General features: G+C 46.2%; 1 protein-coding gene across 1 annotated transcript in view; it reads left to right on the top strand.

The window, feature by feature from the left end:
• Positions 1-22,678, top strand: part of LOC145350623 (ALK tyrosine kinase receptor-like) — a 1,029,887-nt gene that overhangs the window by 921,842 nt on the left and 85,367 nt on the right. The window contains exons 16-19 of the mRNA XM_080199829.1: positions 11,434-11,616; positions 16,843-16,941; positions 18,613-18,762; positions 19,508-19,606. Coding sequence (XP_080055955.1) covers positions 11,434-11,616; positions 16,843-16,941; positions 18,613-18,762; positions 19,508-19,606 — 531 coding nt within the window. The remainder of the gene's footprint in view (positions 1-11,433; positions 11,617-16,842; positions 16,942-18,612; positions 18,763-19,507; positions 19,607-22,678) is intronic.

Genomic DNA, 22,678 nt, shown 5'->3' with positions numbered 1-22,678 from the left:
ATTTTAGTTGCTTGCTGACCCTGCACATTAACTTTCTGGTTGAGATTTTCATTCCAGGGTTATGAACCTGAAGCTGGGACTGTTACTGGGTCCTGCACCCAGGTGATGTGTTCCAGATATGCCCAGTGGCACAGTGGTCAGCACTGCTGCGTCACAGTGCGAGAGAACTGGGTTCGATTCCCAGCATGGGTCACTGTCTGTGCTGACTCTGCACATTCTCCCCATGTCTGCATGGGTCTCGTCTGGGTGCTCTGGTTTCCTCCCTCAGTCTGAAAAACATGCTCCCTGGATGGGTTGGCCATGCTAAATTCTCCCTCAGTGTACCTGAGCAGGTGTTGGAGTGTGACGTCTAGGGGATTTTCACAGTAACTTCATTGCAGTGTTAATGTAAGCCTACTTGTGACATGATCAATAAACTTTCAATCCTGACTTTCCAATTTATAGCTTGTTATCCCTTGGATTATTGATGCAAAATTCAATAGGAATATAAGCTGTGAGGAGGATACAAAGAGGCTGCAAAGAGACATAATCAGGTTAAGTGAATAGGCAATAAGGTGGCACACGGGTTTTAAGCAGGGAAGAGCAGTAAGGTTATTCACTGTCTTAGAGTAAAGAGCAGAATAATTTCTAAAAGTCTCGAAACTTTTAAATGTTGATGTTCAAAGTGATTTGGGTAGATTTGTATAAGGAAGAGAGAAGGCTGGGATTTAGGATCCCAGAAGGGTTGGGTTTGAGGGTGAGCGTGCCCACAATTTCATGCTGCTGGATGTCATAGTAAAAAGTCTGACAACACCAGGTTTTAGTCCAACCTATTTATTTGATAATATTCTCACTAGCTTTCGAGGGGACAGCCTCTGACGAAGAGGCTGTCCCCTCGAAAGCTAGTGAGAATATTATCAAATAAATAGGTTGGACTAAAACCTGGTGTTGTCAGACTTTTTACTGTGTTTACGCCAGTCCAACGCCGGCATACCCACATCATGGCTGGATGTCATGCCAGTTTGGTGCCACAATCTCAATCCCAACGAATTTTTGGAAAATCCAGCTCGAGATCAGATTGGCTGGCCACAAAGTTAGCGTCAATTACAGCCCTGTACCCACACTGACAGGTGTTTGCAGTCGGCAATGCAGGCAGGAGGCATCGGCGGATCAGGGCCAGGCAACCATGGTGGCTACGCGTTGGGGGAAGAATGGGTGGAATTTATGATTAATTTGGAGAAGGCCCCTCCCCCATCCTCCTCCCTATAGAACACACCAGAACATATAAAATAGAAGCAGGAGAAGGCCCCAGGCTCTTCAAGCCCTGCCATCCAAAATGATCATAGCTGACCTCTGCTGGCCTCAGCTCTTTTTCTGTGTCATTTCCTCACTATTCCTCAATCTACTAAATATTTAACCACCTCCCCTTAAATACTTCTAATGATCCAGCCTTTGCCACCCTTTGGAGTAGAGAATTCCAGTGATTCACCACTCTCTATGAGAAGAAACCCCTTTGCACCTCTGTTTTAAATGATTGGCCCTTTATCTTGTAGTTATGTCCCCTTGTTCGAGACTCTCCCACAGTGAAAACATCTCACCATCTCCCCTAACAAGTTCCCTCAGGATCAACAGCAGGGCCAGCGCATCACAACTGCAGTGCTGCCTAATGGAAGGGTTCTCTGTCCAGATTTACAGCCAGGTAGCTGTGGCCCTTTTAAATTTTGAAAACAGTTCTTACCTCTTCTCCTGAGGTGCTGTCTCTCCCTCCCTTGCGCCACCAGGAGTCGGCAGGTTCCACCTTGGTTGGTGGGATGTGTCAGTGCCAGAGAGCTTCCTTTGGTAATCATTGACTCCCTGAACTGGACGGCGAGCCCACTCCCTGCCAGTAATTGGCCTGGCTCTGGGTGCAGGAACCCAGTAACAGTCCCAGCTTCAGGTTCATAACCCTGGAATGAAAATCTCAACCAGAAGGTTAATGTGCAGGTACAGCAAGCAATTAAAATAAAGGCTTACATTTCATAGAATCATACAGTGCAGAAGGAGGCCATTCGGCCCATCAAGTTTGCACTGACCACAATCCCACCCAGGCCCTATCCCCATAATCCCATCCATTTACCCTAGCTAGTCTCCCTGACACTAAGGGGCAATTTAGCATGGCCAATCCACCTACCCTGTACATCTTTGGACTGGAAAGAAACCAGAGCACCCAGAGGAAACCCACGTAGACACAGGGAGAACATGCAAATGCCACAGAGACAGTGACCCAAGGTCAGCATTGAATCTGGGTCCCTGGCTCTGTGAAGCAGCAGTGCTAACCACTATGCCACCATGCCATAATTACAAGATAATTTGCTTTGTGAGATGTTGATTGAGGGATCAAAATTGGCCGGGACACTGGGGATACCTCGTCTGTTCTTCTTTGAAATGGTTTCATGGGATTGGAAAGAGAAGACAGGCCTCGATTTAACATCTCATCCAAAAGATGTCCTCCAACAATGCAGCAGTCGCTTTCCACTGGAATGACGGTCTGGATTCATGTGCTTAATCCTTAAGCCCAGAAACTTGTGACTCAGAGGCAAAAGTTGTACCATAGCTGTCCTTCAAGAATAACAACTGGCATGTTGGTATTGATTGCAAGGTGTTTGGAGCACAGGGATAAGACAGTCTTGCTATAATTATGCAAGGCTTTGGTGTGACCTCATCTGGAGTACTGTGCACGATTTTGGTCTCCATACCTGAGGCAGGCCTTACACCAAAAGTTCACTAGATTGATTCCTGAGAATAGTGTTGTCTTATGATGGGAGGGCATATTAATTGGACTTATGCTGTCTGGAGCTTAAATGAATAGGAAGTTGTCTCATTGAAGCATATGAGATTCCGAAGGGGCTTGATAGAGTTGACACTGAGAGGTTGTTTCACCAGGCTGAGGAACCTAAAACACAGAGGATAAGCCTGTAAGATGTAGGAGCAGAAGTAAGCTATCAGGTCCATCAAATCTACTTCACCATTCAATAACGTCTTGGCACAGTGGTTAACTTTGCTGCATCACAGCACCAGGGACGCAGGTCTGATTCCCGATTTGGATCACTGTTTGTGCAGTGTCTGCATGTTCTCCCTGTATCTGCAAGGGTTTCCACCGAGTGCTCTGGTTTCCTCCCACAGTCGGAAAAATGCGCTGATTAGGTGCATTGGGCCATGCTAAATTCTCCCTCTGTGTACCTGAACAAGCACCGGAGTGTGGTGACTCAGGAATTTTCACAGTAACTTCATGGCAGTGATACTAACAATCTTTAAACTTTAAATGATAATCCTCAACTTCACTTTCCCGCTTTATCCCCATAACCCTTGATTTCCATACTGATTAAAAATCTATCTATCTCAGCCTTATTTAACAACCCAGCCTTACAGGCCTCTGTAGTACAGAATTCCAAAGATTCACTACCCTCTGAGAGAAGAAATTCCTACTCATCTCTGTCTTAAATGTGTGACCCTTTTTTTTGAGATTATGCCCTTTGGTCCTAGACTCTCCCACAAGGGGAAACAATGTTTACCCTGTCAAGCCCCCTGAAAACCCGAGATGTCTCAATAAGATCATCTCTCATTCTTCTAAACTTCAGTGAGTATACAGCTAAACTACTCAGCCTCTCCTCATAAGAAAATCCCCCCATAACCAAGGTCAACCTAGTGAAACTTCTCTGGATTGCCTCCAATGCCAATATATTTCTCCTCAGATAAGAGAACCAAAGCTGTTCACAGTATTGCATGATGGTCTAATTAATGCCTTGTATAGTTTTAGGAATAATTCCCGATTTTAATACTCTATTTCCTTTGAAATAAAGGCCAACATTCTATTTGCTTTCCCTATTACCTGCAGAGTTTGCATGCTAGTTTTCTGTGACTTATGCGCTAGGACCACCAAACCCCTTTATGCTGCAGCTTTCTGCAGTCTTTCTCCATTTAAATTCAATTCCTTTCTTCGACCTACCAAAGTGCCTACTTCACATTTTCCTATACTATATCTATCTGCCAAGTTATTCTGCTCACTCGCTTAAGGCATTGATCATTTAGCACTGGGAAGAGGCAGTGGTATTGTGTTATTGTCATTGGACTAGTAATCCAGAGACCCAGGGTAATACGCTAGGGACCCAGGTTCAATTCTCACCCAGCAGGTGATGAAATTTGAATTAAATTAAAAAGTCTGGAAATAGAAATGTAGCATTGACCATGAAACCATTGTTGATTGTCAAAAAAACCCATCTGGTTCACTCATGCCCTTTAGGGAAGGAAATCTGCTGTCCTTACCTGGTCTGGCCTACATGTGACTCCAGACCCACAGCAATTTGGTTGATCCTTGATTGCCCTCTGAAATGCTGGTTTAACCAGCAACGCCCACTCCTGTAAAATGATTAAAGAGAGGGAAAATTTCTTCAATCAAAGGTTTGTGACTCTCTGGAGCTGTCTGCCCCAGAAGATTGTGGAAGTTCCATCATTGAGTATGTTTAGGGCTATGATAGACAGATGTTTGTTCTCTCAAAGAATTAAGGGATTTGGAGAGTGGGTGGGGAAGCGGAGCTGAAACAGTAGATCAAATATGATAGCATTAGTCATAGAGGTTTGCAGCATGGAAATAGGCCCTTCGGTCCAACTTGTCCTTGCTGCCCTTTTTTTAAACCTCTAAGCTAGTCCCAATTGCTCACATTTGTCCCATATCCCCTCTATACCCATCTTACCCTTGTAACTGTCTAAACACTTTTTAAAAGAAAAATTGTACCTGCCTCTACTACTACCTCTGGTAGCTTGTTCAAGACACTCACCACCCTCTGTGTGAAAAAATTGCCCCTCTGGACCCTTTTGTATCTTTTCCTTCTCACCTTAAACCTATACCCTCTAGTTTTAGACTCACCTACATTTGAGAAAAGATACTATCTATCTGATCTATGCCCCTCATTATTTTATAGACCTCTATAAGGTCACCCCTCAGCCTCCTACACTCCAGAGAAAAAAGCCCCAATATATCCAGCCCCTCTTTATAACTCAAACCATCAAGTCCCAGTAGCATCCTAGTAAATCTCTTCTGCACTGTTTCTAGTTTAATAATATCCTTTCCATAATAGGGTAACCAGAACTGTACACAGTATTCCAAATGTGGCCTTATCAATGTTTTGTACAATTCCAACCAGATGTCCCAGCTCCTATATTCAATGTTCTGAGCAATGAAACCAAGCATGCCGAATGCTGCCTTCACCACTCTGTCCACCTGTGACTCCACTTGCAAGGAGCTCTGAACCTATACCCCTAGATTTCTTTGTTCTGTAACTCTCCCTAATGCCCTACCATTAACTGAGTAAGTCCTGCCCTGGTTCAATCTACCAAAATTCATCACCTCGCATTTATCTAGTTTAAATTCCATCTGCCATTTGTCAGCCCACTGGCCCAATTGATCAAGATCTCATTGCAATCCGAGATAACCTTCTTCACTGTCCACTGTGCCACCAATCTTGGTGTCATCTGCAAACTTATTAACCATGCCTACTAAATTCTCATCCAAATCATTAATGTAAATGGCAAATAACTGTGAGCCCAGCACTGATCCCTGAAGTGCCCCGCTGGGTGAATGGGCTGTATGGTCTACTCCTGTTCCTTTTGCTTATGTCCTTATCCCTCGGTATTAGAACAGTTCATCATCATACACAAATTGTGTCTACAAATTGAAAGTAAGCATGCAAGTACAGCAGGCAGTCAAGAAGGCAAATGATACATTATCCTTCATAGCAAGAGATCTTGAGCATAGGAAGGGGATGTTTTACTGCAATTGTATCGGGCGTTGGTGAGGAAAGATGTCCTTGCTACAGAGGGAGTGCAGCAAAGATTTACCAGGCTGATTCCTGGGATGGCAGGTCTGTCATGTGGGGAGAGACTAAGTCTTTTAGGATTATATTCATTGGAATTTAGAAGAGTGAAAGGGGATGTCACAGAAACTTACAAAATTCTCAGACACACACTCACATACACTCACTCATGCACACTATCACACTCAACAGATTTTCACACATGCATGTATGCTCATGCACATGCACACACACACAAATATATACACGCATATTGTCTCTGACACACATACACACTCATTCTCACACATGCACGTACATGCACACGCAGGATTAAATGGGGTAATTCAGAAAGAACGTTCCGGATGGTGAGGGAGTCCAGAACTAGAGGATAAGGGGCAAACCTTTTTAGGACTGAGGTGAAGAGAAATCTTCTCACCCATAGAATGGAGAATGCGTGGAATTCACTACCACAGAAAATTGAGGCCAAAATGTTATGTGATTTAAAGAAGAAATTAGATATAGCTCTTGGGGCTAAAGGGATCAAGGAATATGGGAGGAAGTGGGGATCAGTGTATTGTATTTGATAATCAGTCATGATCATACTGAATGGCGGAGCAGGCTCGAAGGGCCAAATGGCCTACTCCTACTTCTGGTTTCTGTGGTGCTATGTGTGGATCCATTTTCTCAAGCACTCCATTCAAGAGGAGAGAAAAGATTTCTGAAAAAAACGACAATAAATGCCAGTCTGTTTTAAAAAATATCAAACTTCAAGACTTGAAAATTAAATCAATTATCAGCTCATCTTTATTGGTTTTGGTTATATTTTTTCAAACATTCATAAATGACCATGGTGCTGCTCACTGTGAGTCAGAAGATTTGCTATTTTGAAATAGAGGTTATCTAATTCCATGCAAAAGGTGATTTACAGTGACTGGATAATAAAGGTCATTTTTTATTAAATGATGTTATTCAGGTGCTTGAGGCTGAATTCCATAAGTCTCACAGATTAGTAACTGCAAAACCAGATCAGAGGTTGACAATTCTGCAGTGAGTGACTACCTCCTGACTTTCCAAAGCCAGTCCACTGTTATAAGTTGTTCGGCGCAGTTTGGTAGTCCCAGTAGTAAGTATTTACTAGTTAGCTCAGTTGGGCTGGATAGCTGGTTAGTGATACAGAATGATGCCAACAGTGTGGGTTCAATTCCCAAACCGGCTGAGGTTATTCATGAAAGCCCCGCCTTCTCAACCTTGTCCCTCAACTGAGATGTGGTCACACGTACACACATGCACCTATTCAGATATGCTTATACACACGCTTGCTCACGTTCAAAAACACACACACATGCTCAGAAACACACATGCACGCACACACACGCATGCAGTCACAAATACACTCTTATCACTCATACACCCACACACATACTGTCACACACATAGACCATGCACACGCACTGTCACACACAAACATATGCATGCACATTCTCTCTGACACACACATACACTCACTCTCACACATGCATGTAAGCATACATACATGTACTCTCACACAGACCCTCACAAGCACTCTCTCACACACATACATCCATGTGTGCATCCATAGACGCACGCACACACACATGCACCCACCCACCCACCCTCATGCACCCACACACACAGCATTTACCTCACTGATATTATAATGTAACTAATGATAACATTAGCTCTGTTATAATATAACCAATAGTAACATGCTATGAGGGGCAGCTGACCCGGTATAAAGAAGAAGCAGACGGGGAGGCTTGTATGGCCTAGGATGTGGCCCCAAGTGTTAGAGTAATGAAGTTTCTTTATTAAATCTTTATTCTTTGATTTACTTTCTGAAGTTATCACTTGCAACGGAAGTATCCTTACTGCCGGGTGAACAGTTGACAACGATGAAATGTGTTGTCCATTGCTATCTGATGCACAGTAATTATTCTGCATGTGGGAATTTCCTTCCTGTACTGCATCTTAAACTGCCTTCGCTTAATGTTTCAACATTATATCAGATCGTCCTTTCACAGAAACTCTATTCTTGCAAAGGCATGTCTTGTTATAAATGTGGCACTTAAAACAACTGATTGCAGAATGTTTCACATAACATAGTTAGTAAAAACCCTACTTTATCCAGTCCAATGTGTATAAGAAATCCTGGTTCATCATCAGCCTGAGTACATCGCTTGTCGTAAGGACATTAATGATTCCAGGGTGCTCAGTCAGCCAGTAAATTGATTGTGCATTGCCTATTCGTTTTAACAAGTGTCAGAGACCAAGTAAAATGTGAAATGCTAAACAATTTATTGTTTCAATTATAGTTATTCAGACTATTATAATGAATTCATTAAGAATGTTATTTGTTGTTATTTCTATCATGATACCCCATGCAGTGAGCGTCTGACCTCTATCTTGTGGTGAAGTATTGATTGGAAGGCAGCAGTCCCACATTCGGATAGAAAGAGGGGAAGCAAAACAAGAGGGAGGATCACACCGGTGAACATAACTGCCTTGGGTTGCAGGGGCTTGGGTACTGGCTGTCCTCTGCTCTCTCAGCTAACTAGCCTTCCATAACGTGCTGGCATAAGCCATGACAGGTAGATGCTAAACAATGGGGGCGGGGGAACATTAAAATGGATCCTGTCCTCACCCAACTCTCCCAAAGTTCCTACTCATGATTGTGGTTCCATTGAATTTACTGGATAGGATTACATAGAAACTAGAAACAGAATCATAGAATCCCACAGTGCAGAAGGAGACCATTCGGCCCATCAAGTCTGCCACAATCCCACCCTATCTCCATAACCCCATGCATTTCCCCTAGCTAATTCCCCTCTCCTCCCTCGACACTAAGGGGCAATTTAGCATGGGCAATACACCTAACCCATACATCTTTGGACTGTGGAAGGAAATTCATGGGGAGAATGTGCAAACTCCACGCAGACAGTGACCCAAGCTGGGAATTGAAACCAGGTCCCGGGTGCTGTGAGGAGTAGGCAATTTGACTCTTTAAGCCTGCTCTGCCATTCATTTTGATCATGGTTGATCATCGAATTCAAAATCCTGATCCCAACTTTCCAACCCAAATCCCATGCTCCCTTTAGCCCTAAGAGTTATATCAAATTTCTTCTCGAAATCACACAATGTTTTAGCTTGAATTATGTTCTGTGGGTAGTGAATTCCACACATTCGCCATTCTCTGGGTGAAGAAATTTCTCCTCACCTCAGTTCTCTTTTCACTCACAGGTTTTGAGTCGGTCCACCTCGTGTCCAACAAGGGGCATACACACGATGGGTCGTACTGGGGCTGCTCTTGATTGTTTGAGATTGGCCTAGTGCTTCATGTCGTTAGTGTGTGCCTAAACGGGACAAGATGACAGCTCAGTGACTATCGCTGATTGCTGTGCAGACACATGGATTTGGGCCGGTGTCTGTGGGAGTTTGCGCATTCTCCCCGTGCTTGCGTGGGTTTTCTCCGGGTGCTCCGGTTTCCTCCCACACCCCAAAGATGTGCTGTTAGGCTGATTGGCAGGAATAAATTGCCCCTAAATCAGTTTCCCTCAATCTAGATGGCCATAAAACATTAGACAGGGGTCGTGGGTAGAGAGGTGGACTGGTGGTGTTGAGATGGCGGCGCGGGCTCGTTGGGCCAAAGGGCCTGTTTCCCAGGCTGATTTTGTTCTTTGTTCTTTGTTCAGTCCTAAAACATTTACTCCTTATAGGTTTTTACTCCTTATGGAACATAGGTTTAAGGTGAGAGGGAGAGATACAGAAGTGTCCAGAGGGATACTTTTCTCACACAGAGAGTGTGAGTGTCTGGAACAAGCTGCCAGAGGTAGTAGTAGAGGCGGGTACAATTTTGTCTTTTAAAAAGCATTTAGACAGTTACATGAGTTTGATGGGTGTAGAGGGACATGGGCCAAATGCGGGCAATTGGGACTAGCTTAGGGGTTTAAAAAAAGGGCAGCATGGACAAGTTGGGCTGTAAACCTCTATGACTCTATTATCTTCAAACTATGACCCCTAGTTCTGGACTCTCCCACCACTGGGAACATTCTTTCAAAACCTGCCCTGTCCAACCCTGTTAGAATTTTATAATTTTCTATGAGATCCCCTCTCACTCTAAATTCTAATGAATACAGTCCTAACCAACTCAGTCCCTTCTCGTATGACAGACCTGTCATCCCAGGAATCAGCCTGGTAATCTTTCACTGCATTCCCTCTGTAGCAAGGACAATCTTCCTCAGATAAGGACACCAAAACTACATAGAATACTCCAGGTGTGGCCTCACCGACACCTTATATAATGGCATTGTGTTCTTGAGATGCGTGTGTCATTGGCAAGGCCAGTATTTATTGCCTGCCCCCTAATTGCCCTTAAAGGTGGTAGTGTGTCACCTTCTTGAAGCACTTCAGTCCATGTAGTGTAGACACACCCTACAGGTAGTCCCAGGATTTGGACACAGCAACGGGGAAGGAACGATGATATGGGTCCAAGTCAGGATGGCGTGTGATTCAGAGAGGGACTTGCAGGAAATGGTGTTTTCATGTTGTAGTCCTTCTATGTGGACCATGATAGATTAGCGATAGTGTTTCTTTTGCCATCCTAGATTAATCAGCCAATTAAGCACAGAACATGGTTTATACCTGGGACTTTACAGACGTATAAAAAAAAATTTATCCAGCACCTTGCCAATCTCCAGATGTCCAAAGTATTTTGCGATTAATTAAATACATAATTAATCAATTAATTAATTTCCAGTTGTGTTGTAGGAAAACATGGCAGCCTGGTTACTCGAAGCAAGGTCATACAAATAGCACGTTAGATAAATGACCAGCTACTACATTTGTCTTTGTACCACAGTAAGACATTCATGCGAAAACTGTACCAACGGGTAAATTCAAGATAAACTTCAGTAGTGAGGTGCAAAACAGAGAACATTTTCACAGAAAACAAGAGCAAGGAGCGACCTGATAGAAGTTTATAAAATTATGAGGGGTGTCGATAGGGTGAATAGTTGGAAGCTCTTTCCCAGGGCAGAAATAACGATTAGAAGTGGGCACAAGTTCAAGGTTAAGGGGAGAGGTTCAATGGAGATGTGTGGGGGAAGTTTTTTACACAGAGAGTGGTGCGGGCCTGGAATGCACCACTAATTGAGGGGTTGAGGCAGTTACGTTAGCGACATTTAAGATTTATCTGGATAAACATGTGATTAGATGGGAAATAGAGGGATACAGACGGTTAGTCTAGATAGGACGACGTGAGCGATGCAAGCTTGGAGGGCTGAAGGGCCTGTTCCTGTGCTGTACTGTTCTTTGTCCTTTAAGAGATAAATAAGTCATAAAAGATGTGAAATGATACAATCTTCTGCTCTGAAGAATTGTAGCAGGCAGGTGGGGGCAGACCATGTAAAGGCCCAGTGACCTCGGGCAGGATTTTCCGGTTTTGGGGCGAAGGTGGCTGGAAAACTCCCGCCCCACCTCCCCAGATCTCCAGCGTCTGCAGCCTTTTGTTTTGATCGCTGTTTTAGACTGTGCCTTGAACAAAGAGCGCGGAGGCCATTTTTTTTTGCTGTAAATTATTTTCCCCTTTGTGCGTTTCTTCTTACAGGGGGCGGTGGTGGTTGGAGTGATTTCACTATCCCGCTGTGGTCTGGCAAGTCGCTGATCGAGGGCGCTGAAGGTGGACAGTCCTGCCCACAGGCCATTAAAAAATGGGGTTGGATAACAAGCGGAGGCTTTGGAGGCGGAGGAGGAGCGTGCACAGCAGGAGGAGGCGGTGGAGGGTATATAGGTTTGTTATAATTTGTTATCTGCATATGTACACTACCACAAAAGGAATACGATTCACAGTGACTGGCCAGAGCAGATTTTCTGATTGAATGTTAGTTGGGAGGTGGATTACTATTGACACTTGTTTGATTGTTACCAAGCTGGCTCTACCCCATGTTACAGCAGCACCTTGAATCGGGGGGAGATGGTGGTGCAACGATATTGTCATTGGACCAGTAATCCAGAGACCCAAGGTAATGGTCTGGGGATCGATGTTCAAATCCCACCGTGACAGATGGTGAAATTTAAATTCAAATTAAATATGGAATCAAAAGTTTAACGTAAAATCATAGAATCCTACAGTGCAGAAGGTGGCCATTTGGCCCATTGGGTCTGCACCAACCACAATCCCACCCAGGCACTATCCCCATAACCCCATGCATTTACCCTAGCTAGCCCCCCTGACACTAAGGCAATTTAGCATGGCCAATCCACCTAAGCTGCACATCTTTGGAGTGTGGGAGGAAATTGGAGGACCCGGAGGAAACCCATGCAGAGATGGGGAGAACATGCAAAGTCTACACAGACACAGTGACCTAAACCGGGAATTGAACGCAGGTCCCTGGTGCTGTGAGGCAGCAGTGCTAATCACTGTGCCACCGTGCCACCCTAAATGATGACCGTAAAACCATTGTTGATAGTCAGAAAAACCCATCTGGGTCACAGATGCCCTTTAGTGAAGGAAATGTGTCACCTTTATCAGGCCTGGCCTGCATTTGACTTCAGACCCGCAGCAATGTCATTGACATTTAAATGCCCTCAGGGGTGGGCAATAAATGCTGGCCCAGCCAGCGACACCCACATCTCATGAACGAATAAAAAATTAATGCTGTATAGGTAAACTCTTGGCCCATATTAAACAAGCACACTTGAAGGACTGTGATCGATGGATAAATTTTAAAAGTTGTGGCCATTCACAGGGATAGAAAATGCCAGTGATCCTTATGAAGCCTGTAAATATCCTCATGTATTTGTCACCCTTTGCAAAGTATCAACATTACCTGACAAAAGGTAGCAGTTGGCATAACAAAAATGAAGGAAGGGAGGTCTGTCTGTTGCTATGTGATGAGGCAGTGGAACATTGCAACATCCAGTTTGATGATTGGTGTTAAATGAGGATGACTCTCTTTGACATGATGGCCCAGTTTCCACGTGAGACAACAATGCAGCATGTTTGGAAAGATGCTATAAGACTAATCAAGAACTGAACTTTGTTGGGGCAGTGATTGTCCCAAAGTCAGGCCAGAAAGCTCGCATCACCCCCACCTGAGCCACTTGGGAGAGTCCTGGCTGGATTCTCTCCCAATCCAGCAATTATTGAGTTCCCACTGGAGTCTTGGTCCCTTGAAGGGATGAGGGCCCACTTCCATGGTCTGCCAGCCAATCGCACCCAGCGGCGCCACCAGGAAAGGTGGCCACTACTGGAACTGCACCAAACTGAGAAACTTCACATTGGACCCGAAGCGTCGCAGCAAGGTAAGTGGGACCAAGGACCAGTCAGACTGGCCCAGGTGAGGGGGGAAGTGGTGGTCGTTGTTGAGGCCACAGTGTTGATGCAGGACAAACCCGTTACTATTGGGGAACCGCTCCATGGATCACAAAATGTTGGATTAGGAGGGACCCCCTCCTCTCCAAGACCGGGGAAAGATGCCGAGGTTCAACAGAGGGGAGATGCCAGGAGTCAACAGACTACCTCCCCATGCAGCAGCGAGAAGAGACTCTGAATTGGCCTCTGGGCTGGGGAGCAGAATGCCATCGCAACAGAAAGCAAAGGATCCTCCAACCCCTCCCAATTTTTTCCACCACTGCACTGCCCTCCCAACACATTCAGTCATTAGGGTGCAGCTCACATTACTGCCACGGACAAACCTCAGCTACAGGAATCCTTGCAACATGGCACAAGTCAAAATAGGCCTGTCTACTGAGTGCAATCCGTTCCACACAGTCACTGCTTAATAGGTGTTCCTCTGCCTGCAAACATCCTAATTGGGAGTAATATTATTTGATATTTATGTCTCAGTTTGTACGTTAACCGCTTTGTCTCCAGCATGTAGAGTTTCTCTCCTGCCTGCTTGTAACTTCTCCCGTTTAGCTTTGTGCTCTATGGCGCGATGCCAGGATATTGGGATGTGGGTTATTTGTTCCAATCAGGGGTCCCCCAGTTCAGTGTCCACACAATAAGAGCAAAGTAATTCTACTGAGGTAAGAGTGAAAACCAGAGAGCACGAAACCTACATCCATCAGGGCAAACCGGTACACTGGTGTGTGTGTGTGCTGTTTAAGGGCAGATCTCAGCATGAGTCTTTGCTGTGACATAGTGTACCTTCGCCATGCTACACTTTACAGAAGAAACATCAAGCCGTGTACAGGGAGCCTGTGCCGGAGGCCAGTCAAACGCTGGTGAGAGAATTGTAAGTATTCCTGTCTGGACTGCAGCCCTGGCTTTTAGCTAACTATAATAACTGCAGGGGTCGGCTGTAAAAGAACAGCGTTTTATTGCACAAAATAAAATAAAGGCAAGTGAGCCCAGACGAGCGCGTGCTGGGCTTAGTAAGCAGACGTAAATGAGCATTTAAATGTATTTGAATAAATTATTCAGCTTCTTGTCGGAAATGGGCACGAGGTTGACCCCATCGGAAATCTGGTTTTGGTAAGATCGCGAGAGCTGAGAAATCGGGGGTGATTCTGATCTCTTGGCTCTCGCACGATTTTACCGGCTCACCCCACCCATCGTTGGGTAAAATTCCACCCAATGGGCTAAGTGGCTTCTTTCTGCGCCGTAACAATTCTGTGATGTTAGTATTTGAAAGGCACATTCCCTTCATAATTTTAATGATTTATGGAAATACACAGCAGATCTGGCAGCATCCAAGGAGAGAGATAACGGGCCCTATTTCACCATTTTAATTCTAAGTGCTGGGCAGACTTGAGACTGTGAGTGTTTCAGATCCGACTTTTAGACCTGTTCTCAGTCACCCCCATCTGCACTCCGCCTGTAAAAATATCAGTGATTCCGAATCGCGCTGCAGAAGCCTGTGGACAGGGTTTATTGCACCCGAAACGCTGCAACTCCAGTTGGAGCCTCCAGCTGAGCATGCGCAGTGAAAATAATAGAGAAATGTTCCCCTGCCACGTCTCTCCCAGGCCAGATAATGCCTCCCTCTGGCTCCCACAGACATTACTCCAACCCTCTAACATTATTGACCCCCTTATCCCCTCACCACCCGCTGCTACCCAGACCGATCGTAGGTCCCTGCTCCCCTTCACTCCACCGATCACATACAGGGTGACAGCAGAAGCCCGCTGCCCCTGCCCTCCCTCAAGCCTCTCTCTCCCCACCACCAAGAGCCATCTGACCCACCTCCACCACCTCCCCCCCAATTACCGATCTGAGTCAGAGAGCCGTTGGAAACTCTGACCTGACCTCCTCAGAAGCAGGAGTGTCCAAATCGGGCCTTTGTGGACCAGGTCTGTTTCGCGCCGAATCTGGACAGGTGAACACGGTGGTAAAGGGGGAAGTGCCGGTAAGTTTGGGCGTGCTGCCCATTAAGTCAATTTAAGTGCATGCAAATGCATTTAAATCGACGCCGTGCCCGTTTTGGGCACAGTCCCAGCAGCAGCCATTTTTGGCCATTGGTAAAGGGGGAATGGGCGTGGAAGCAGGCACGGATCACGCTGCTCGCCTCAGGCCCAACTTTACCAAGTTTTAGTGCCCAAAAGAGGACACAACTTGGTGGGTAAAATCAGGCCTACATCTCGGATTGATTTCCAGCCTCTGGAATATTTTGCTTTGTATTAATGGTGATTACCTTCCATGTGGAAAGGTGTTATCAGTTGAATGTAACATTTGATACTTCCCTACTGCCAGGAGAATCTTAGATGGCGCCCGTGTGTTTAAACACATCTGTGATGAAAGTATATGCACTTTACACTGCATTCTGACCTGATGCGAACTTCTTGCCTTGTTTGACAGCCAGCTGTTGAACCAAAGGGAACATTAATACGCTGCATGACCCTGTCTTTATTTTAAAATCTGCATATGTACACTTTTCCAGTAGATTCATCAAATCCCTACAGTACAGAAGAGGCCATTTGGCCCATCGAGTCTGCACTGACTCACTGACAGAGTATCTTACCCATGCTCTCTCACCCATCCGATCCCTAAACCCCACACATTTATCATGACTAATCCACCTAACCCACACACATGCTGGGACACTAAGGGGCAATTTATCATGGTCAGTCCACCTAATCTGCACATCTTTGGACTGTGGGGGGAAACCAGAGCACCCGAACAAAATCCGTGTAGACACAGGGAGAACGAGCAAACTCCACACAGACAGCGACCCGTGGCTGGAATCAAATCCGGGTCCTTGGCGCTATGAAGCAGCAATTCTAACTACTGTGCCACCCTGCCATCCTACCGAGCGGGTTTGATAGAGACTTATAAAATTCTAACAGGACTAGACAGGGTAGATACAGGGAGGATGTTCCCAATGGTGGGGAAGTCCAGAACTAGGGGTCACAGTCTAAGGAGTCGGGTTGGACTATTTAGGACAGAGTTGAGGAGACATTTCTTCACCCAAAGAATGGTGAGCCTGTGGAATTCATTACCACAGGAAGTAGTTGATGCCAAAACATTGAATGTATTCAAGAGGTGGCTGGGTATAGCAGTTGGGGTGAACGGGATCAAAGGTTATGGGGAAAAAGCAAGAGTAGGCTATTGAGTGGGACAATCAGCCATAATCGTGATGAATGGTGGAGCAGGCTTGAAGGGCCAAATGGCCTCCTCTTACTCCTATTTTCTATGTTTCTATCTAATACAGATAGGGCCATTGAGATAGCAAATGGGAACAAGAAGCATGGCAGAGTACTTTTGTTTCGCTGATGTCACATTTCTCGTTGTCCTGATTGAGAGAAGCCAACTCAGCAAAACCAAACCGGGGATGTACCTGATATTTATAACTTCAAACTAAATAAGGGGCATTGCTTCAAGGAGACATTTGAGAAGCTAAAGTGGTTCCTTTGTAATATCGTATTCTTTAAGTCTTGCAGAGTGTTGCTGAAATATTACATTTGGGTTTTACGTACGGTGGGGTTGTTTTGTTAATTAGTATTAGAGTATGATATAATTGTTTTATGAATAAAAGGATGACAAAGGAATTGAATCGTGTCTGATTATATACAGGCGGAAATGCTACTGAGAATAATCACCCAGAGAAAGATGGAGGCTGCGGTGTTTCTTATATTAGTCCGTTGGGTGAAATATACACCCCACCATTGGCAGGTACGTGAGAGGGTGTGGGCAGTTCTATCACCATTGCATTATTTAACAGGATGTTATCGTTAACTAGCTGCAAGACAGATAGGCCTAGCTTTTCCACTGGATGTTATTTTGACACTATTTTGAAGCGCAGGTAAAAGTAAAGTTTATTTATTAGTGCCACAAGTAGGCTTACATTAACACTGCAATGAAGTTACTGTGAAAATCCCCTCATTGCCACACTCCGACTCCTGTTCGGGTACACTGAGGGAGAATTTTAGCATGGCCAATGCACCTAACTGGCACATCTTTCAGACTGTAAAAGGAAACCGGAGCATATAAGGAAACCCACACAGACACAGGGAGAAGGTGCAGGCTCCACACAGACAGTGACCAAGGCAGGAACTGAATCTGGGTCCCGGTGCCATGAGGTAGCATTATGTCACTGTGCTAGTGTTTAGATACTGGAGATTGGAAACTTAGGCTAAAATCCCTACGTCTTCATCAGATATTCCTAATGTATTAAATCTTTCTCATAAATTACTAAAGATTCATCAAGAAGATAAAGCAGAATGAAAACTGGGTACACTTGTTAATGGGTAAGGGTCATAAGAACATAAGAAATAGGAACAGGAGTAGGCCATCTAGCCCTTCGAGCCTGCCCCGCCATTCAATAAGATCATGGCTGATCTGTCGTGGCTCAGTTCCACATTCCCGCCCTCTCCCCATAACCCTTAATCCCCTCTCTTATCAAAAACCCATCAACCTGCGTCTTAAAAATATTTAGCAAGGTAGCCTCCACCACTTCAACGGGCAGAGAATTCCAGAGATTCACCACCCTTTGAGTGAAGAAGTTCTTCCTCAACTCCGTTCTAAACCACCCCCCCTTTATCTTGAGGCTGTGCCCCCTAGTCCTACTGTCCTTTCTGAGCAGGAAGAGTCTCTCCACCTCTATCCTATCCATCCCATTCATCATCTTAATCATCTTAATCAGATTACCACCCAAGTGGGTGATGATATAAAGTCATTTTCTTTAATACAGTCTTTTGCTCTATTTATCTGTCTCTTTCTTTCCCTCTTCCTTTAATCACTAATTCTATTTCTTCATCTTAAAATCATAAAATCCTGACAGTGCAGAAGAGGCCATTTGTCCCATCAGGTCTGCACTGACTCTTCAGCAGAGTAACTTACCCAGGCCCTCTCCCCACTCTATCTCCATAACCCCACACATTTCCCACATGGCTAATCCCATCTAACGTACACATCTTAGGACACTAAGAGGCAATTTAGTATGGCCAATCCACCTAACCTGCACATCTTTGGACACTAAGGAGCAGCTTAGCATGGCCAATTCACCTAACCTGCACTCTTTGGACACTAAGAGGCAATTTAACATGGTCAATCCACCTAACCCGCACATCTTTGGACTCTGGAAGGAAATCAGAATTCCCGGTGGAAACCCAGGCAGACACGTGGAAAACGTACACGTTCCTCACAGACACCAAGGCCAGAATGAACCTGGGTCCCTGGAGCTGTGAGGCAGCAGTGCTAACCACTGTGCCACTGTACCACCTCATCTTTGCCTCTGAGTCATTCGATTCCTCTCTTGCTGGGTCTGTTCACCATCTCTTTGTCCTCTATCTTTATCTCTCACACTTTGTTCTGCTTTGTGTATTTGTTCCTCTCTCCACACAGTGACAGAAAGCCACGGGGAAGTTGAAATTGTGCTGCATTTAAATTGCAGCCACTGTGAACATGACTGTGTATTTGACCACATTAAAGAGGAACTCATCTGCTTGTGTGAATCGGGGAAAATACTGGCCTCTGACAGTGTTACCTGCATTTGTGAGTATCGCCTTTGATATAGCTATTCTTTCAATCCATTTCATAGAATCCCTACAGTGCAGAAGGAGGCCATTTGGCCCTTCGAGTCTGCACTGACAACAATCCCACCCAGGCCCCATAACCCCACACATTTACTCTCATACCAAGGGCCAATTTAGCACGGCCAATCAACCTAACCTGCACGTCTTTGAACTGTGGGAGGAAACCGGAGCACTCGGAGGAAACCCACACAGACATGGGGAGAACATGCAAACACAACACAGTCACCCAAGGCCGGAATTGAACCCAGGTCCCTGGCACTGTGAGGCAGTAGTGCTAACCATTGTGCCACCGTGCCACCCTTTATCCCAAATAACATACATTTAGTGATGTGCACTGCCAAAAATCAGCTGGGTTTGTTTTCTGGAAGAGTGGATATATTGCACCAATGTTGCTCTCTGAAGTGACGTACCTATCGCTGTCAAACACTGATGTATCTTAGGTGCGAAATACTGAACAGAGCTCCGAGCTTCCCAATCAAACTGAAGACGGTTGCCATGGTACAGGCTAAGAATGGCAAAGATAAATCGTGATGAATTCTACAACCTGCTACTTTCTGAAAACTTTCCCAACTGAGTGTGGATTGGCAGAGACAATTGTATGTGTTCAAAAAGCGGACTGGGATAGAAGCAGGGAAGAGAAGGAATGGGGTAAAATTACTTGTTATTTTACCAGCAGTTTTCTCAAAATCTTTCTTCCTTCCCAGTGCCCCCGGAGGGTCATTTGCCGCTGTCTCTCGTGCTTTCAGTGGTGTTGTCCGTAGTGGTAGCAGCCTTACTGCTCGCCTTCTCGGGAATCATGATCGGTAAGTTGGAACATTGTGTTTAAACGCAGAAAGGACACACCTTATTCATCCAGTGTTCATTCATCAAGACAGTTTGGTCCCCATTACCCCAGTTTCCCAGAAAAAATGGCCTCAGAATCCAGCGGTAACGAGGGGGGGTTCCTGGAGGGCCTTCTTGTTCGTCCTCCTGCTGAACTCCTGGAGCGGGATTTTCCAGCCAAACCAGAAAATCCCATCCGTGATCAATGGACCTTTCCATGGTTCCTCACCCGCCACGATTCCCATGGTAGGCGAAATGGGAAAATTCACCCCCTTGTACCCAGGCCTCCATAATGCTGTGTTGGCAAGTTGATGCCCGAGATCCTTGCAATGTTTCCTGCTGTCTGTAGTCATGGTACACCTCCCCTTTTAAGAGTTACAGGCTGTCTTTAAGTGGCATTAGAGAATTACCCTGGGGAGCACCAAGGCAACAAAGTGTGGATGTTGGAAATCTGAAAAGAAAGTGGAAAATGCTGATCAGGCAGCAGCTGTGGAGAGAGAAACAAAGAGAAAGGACAGAATTATGTGCCCTTTCCTGTGGCACATTTGGAGGGTATTTAATCAGGGTGGCAATCCTGCCACTATCCTGTCTCCACCTCAATAGGTTCTGTGGACGGAAGGCCCAAAGATGGTTCTCCCACCCCATTGCCGGGGGTGGCACAGTGGTTAGCACTGCTGCCTCACAATGCCGGGGGCCAGGTTCAATTCCCAGCTTGGGTCACCGTGTAGAATTTGCACATTCTCCCCGTGTCTGCATACGTTTCTTCCAGATGCTCCAGTTTCCTCCCACAGTCCAAAGATGTGCAGGTCAGGCGGCTGGCCATGCTAATTTGTCCCTTGGTGTCAGGGGGATTAGGAGGGTAAATGTATGGGGATAGGGCCTTGGTGGGATTGTAGTAGGTGCAGACTCGATAGGCTGAATGGATGGGCTCCTTCTGCACTGTATGATTCTGTGATACTCTATGAATTCATAGAATATCTACAGGGCAGACAGAGACCATTGGGCCCATCGAGTCCACACTGACTCTACGAAAGAGTGTTATCCACCAGTCCTACTCCCGTGCATTTACCATGGCTAATCCACGAACCTAGGTACCTTTGGACACTAAGGGCCAATATAGCATGACCAATCAACATAATTGCACATCTTTGGACTGTGGAAGGAAACCAGAGCACCCAGAGGAAACCCACGCCGATATGGGGAGAGCGTGCAAACTCCACACAGACAGACAAGCATCCAAGGCTGGAATCGAACCCAGGCCGCTGGCACTGTGAGGCTGCAGTGCTAACTACTGTGCCACCGTGCTATCCCAGTTGAGGTCCTTTCAGAGAACGGGGGCCTCACTCTGCAGCATGTGCAACAAGCTGGTTTGTCTACTTGCTGAATCCTGGGGGCTCCCCTCATTCAAAGGGACTTTCAAAGGCACTCAGCAGCTGATCAAGGGTCTCGACATTGGGGAGGAAGGGGAGGCCTGTCGTGAGCAACAGCCCTGCCCTTGCTGCTGACTCCCCTACGCCTCACTCCCTGAGACCCCCTCCCATTCCTTGAACTATCATTCACCTGTAGCCCGGGTCCCAGGCTTTGGGTGGGTGTTGTTTTAGTAACAATCACGGTGGTGTCACAGTGGTATTGCCGTTCAAAGGAGCCGATTGACCGACAACTCTTGGTGAGTGGGATCAGTGCCCTGACCCCAGGGAAAGACCCCACCCATCAGCCTGTCAACTGCCTGATTGGCATGTTCTACCGGTCAGAAAGAGGTAACAGGAGGGTCATGCTGGCTCTCCAACTGTGGCTGAGACCCCCATTGCTGGCACAGGATTCTTCCCAATGTTACAGTTCAGTGACAGTATCAGAATAGCACTGATGTGAAATCACGGAGCTGAAATATTGGACGGAAAGATGCATTGACCTCAGGTGGGATTTTCCAGTCTCGGGGTGAGCGGGCCTGGAAAATCCCATCCATTAACCCTGGGCAGAATTCTCCCTAAAACATTCCCAGTGTTGAACTCATGTGAAAACTGGAGTAATTCACACAGGGTTTTTTTCAGCAAGAGTTCAGACAAGAATCTACTGCACTCTGTGCCAACACGGCGGCCCCTGCAATGCTGCCCTCCGCCCAAGTCCAACCCCACAATCCCCCCAGCCGGCCGCCTGGCCCACCCCAATTTCTTCTGCACCTCACCCCAATTTCCCTCCCAACACTTAACCCCCCCCTCCCCCACTGCAGTCCCGACTGCCCACAGGCTGAACTCCACCACCCCCCCCAAGCCCCCCCAACGTCCCAGCCTGCCCGATCGCTAGTCTCCCTCCTTCCCCGACTAATCCCTTGGCAAAGTGGCACCTCACCCCCACCGATCACCCTCTTGACTTGGCCCCCCCCAAAAGGACCCACCCTCTTGGCACTGCCTAATGGGCAGTGGCACTTTGCTCCTTGAGCACTGCCAAGGTCCCCACGCCCAGGAGGCACCATCCACTCACTCCCCAACCGGGTCCCCGTGCCCATGGAGGCCCCCATCCCCTGGGGGGGGTGGGGGGGGGGCCCAATTGCCCCCCCCGGCCCTTCACTCCTGGGGGGTCGGGCCGCTGTTTCCCAGAAAGTGGGGAGCTAGTGTAAACCCCTATGGAATGAAACACTTTGGCAGTGTGGGGGAGGTTAGCAGGCTTGGAGAGTTCAGTCCCAGGCCCGCTCATCTCATTTAAATTTTGGGGAACCGATCTTTAAATCATTCCTGCATTTCCCCACCGATTTCTGGCACGGATTAGATGCCGCTGGAAATCTGGTACTGGCAGATACAAGAGGGGTGCAAACGCTCGCACAAACTCTGTGAATCGGCCGCCATGGGATTCTCCGGCCTGCTGTGCTAAAAGAAATTAGCGCAGCGGGATGAGAGAATTGTGGCCTCTATTTTTCTTTCCATAGTTGCCGTCTGACTTGCTGAGTATTTCCAGCATTTTGTGCTTTTATTGTAAGTAAGATTGACCTATTGCTCGCTGACACCTTGTGTTTTTGTGTGAGGTAGCTGAAGTGTCATGAATAATTCCATGGAATAATG

Source organism: Carcharhinus amblyrhynchos, chromosome 12, assembly GCF_965287045.1.
Source record: "Carcharhinus amblyrhynchos chromosome 12, sCarAmb.v2.hapA, whole genome shotgun sequence".
In the NCBI taxonomy this organism is placed as follows: Eukaryota; Metazoa; Chordata; class Chondrichthyes; order Carcharhiniformes; family Carcharhinidae; genus Carcharhinus; species Carcharhinus amblyrhynchos.
This window is presented reverse-complemented; position numbering and strand designations above follow the sequence as displayed.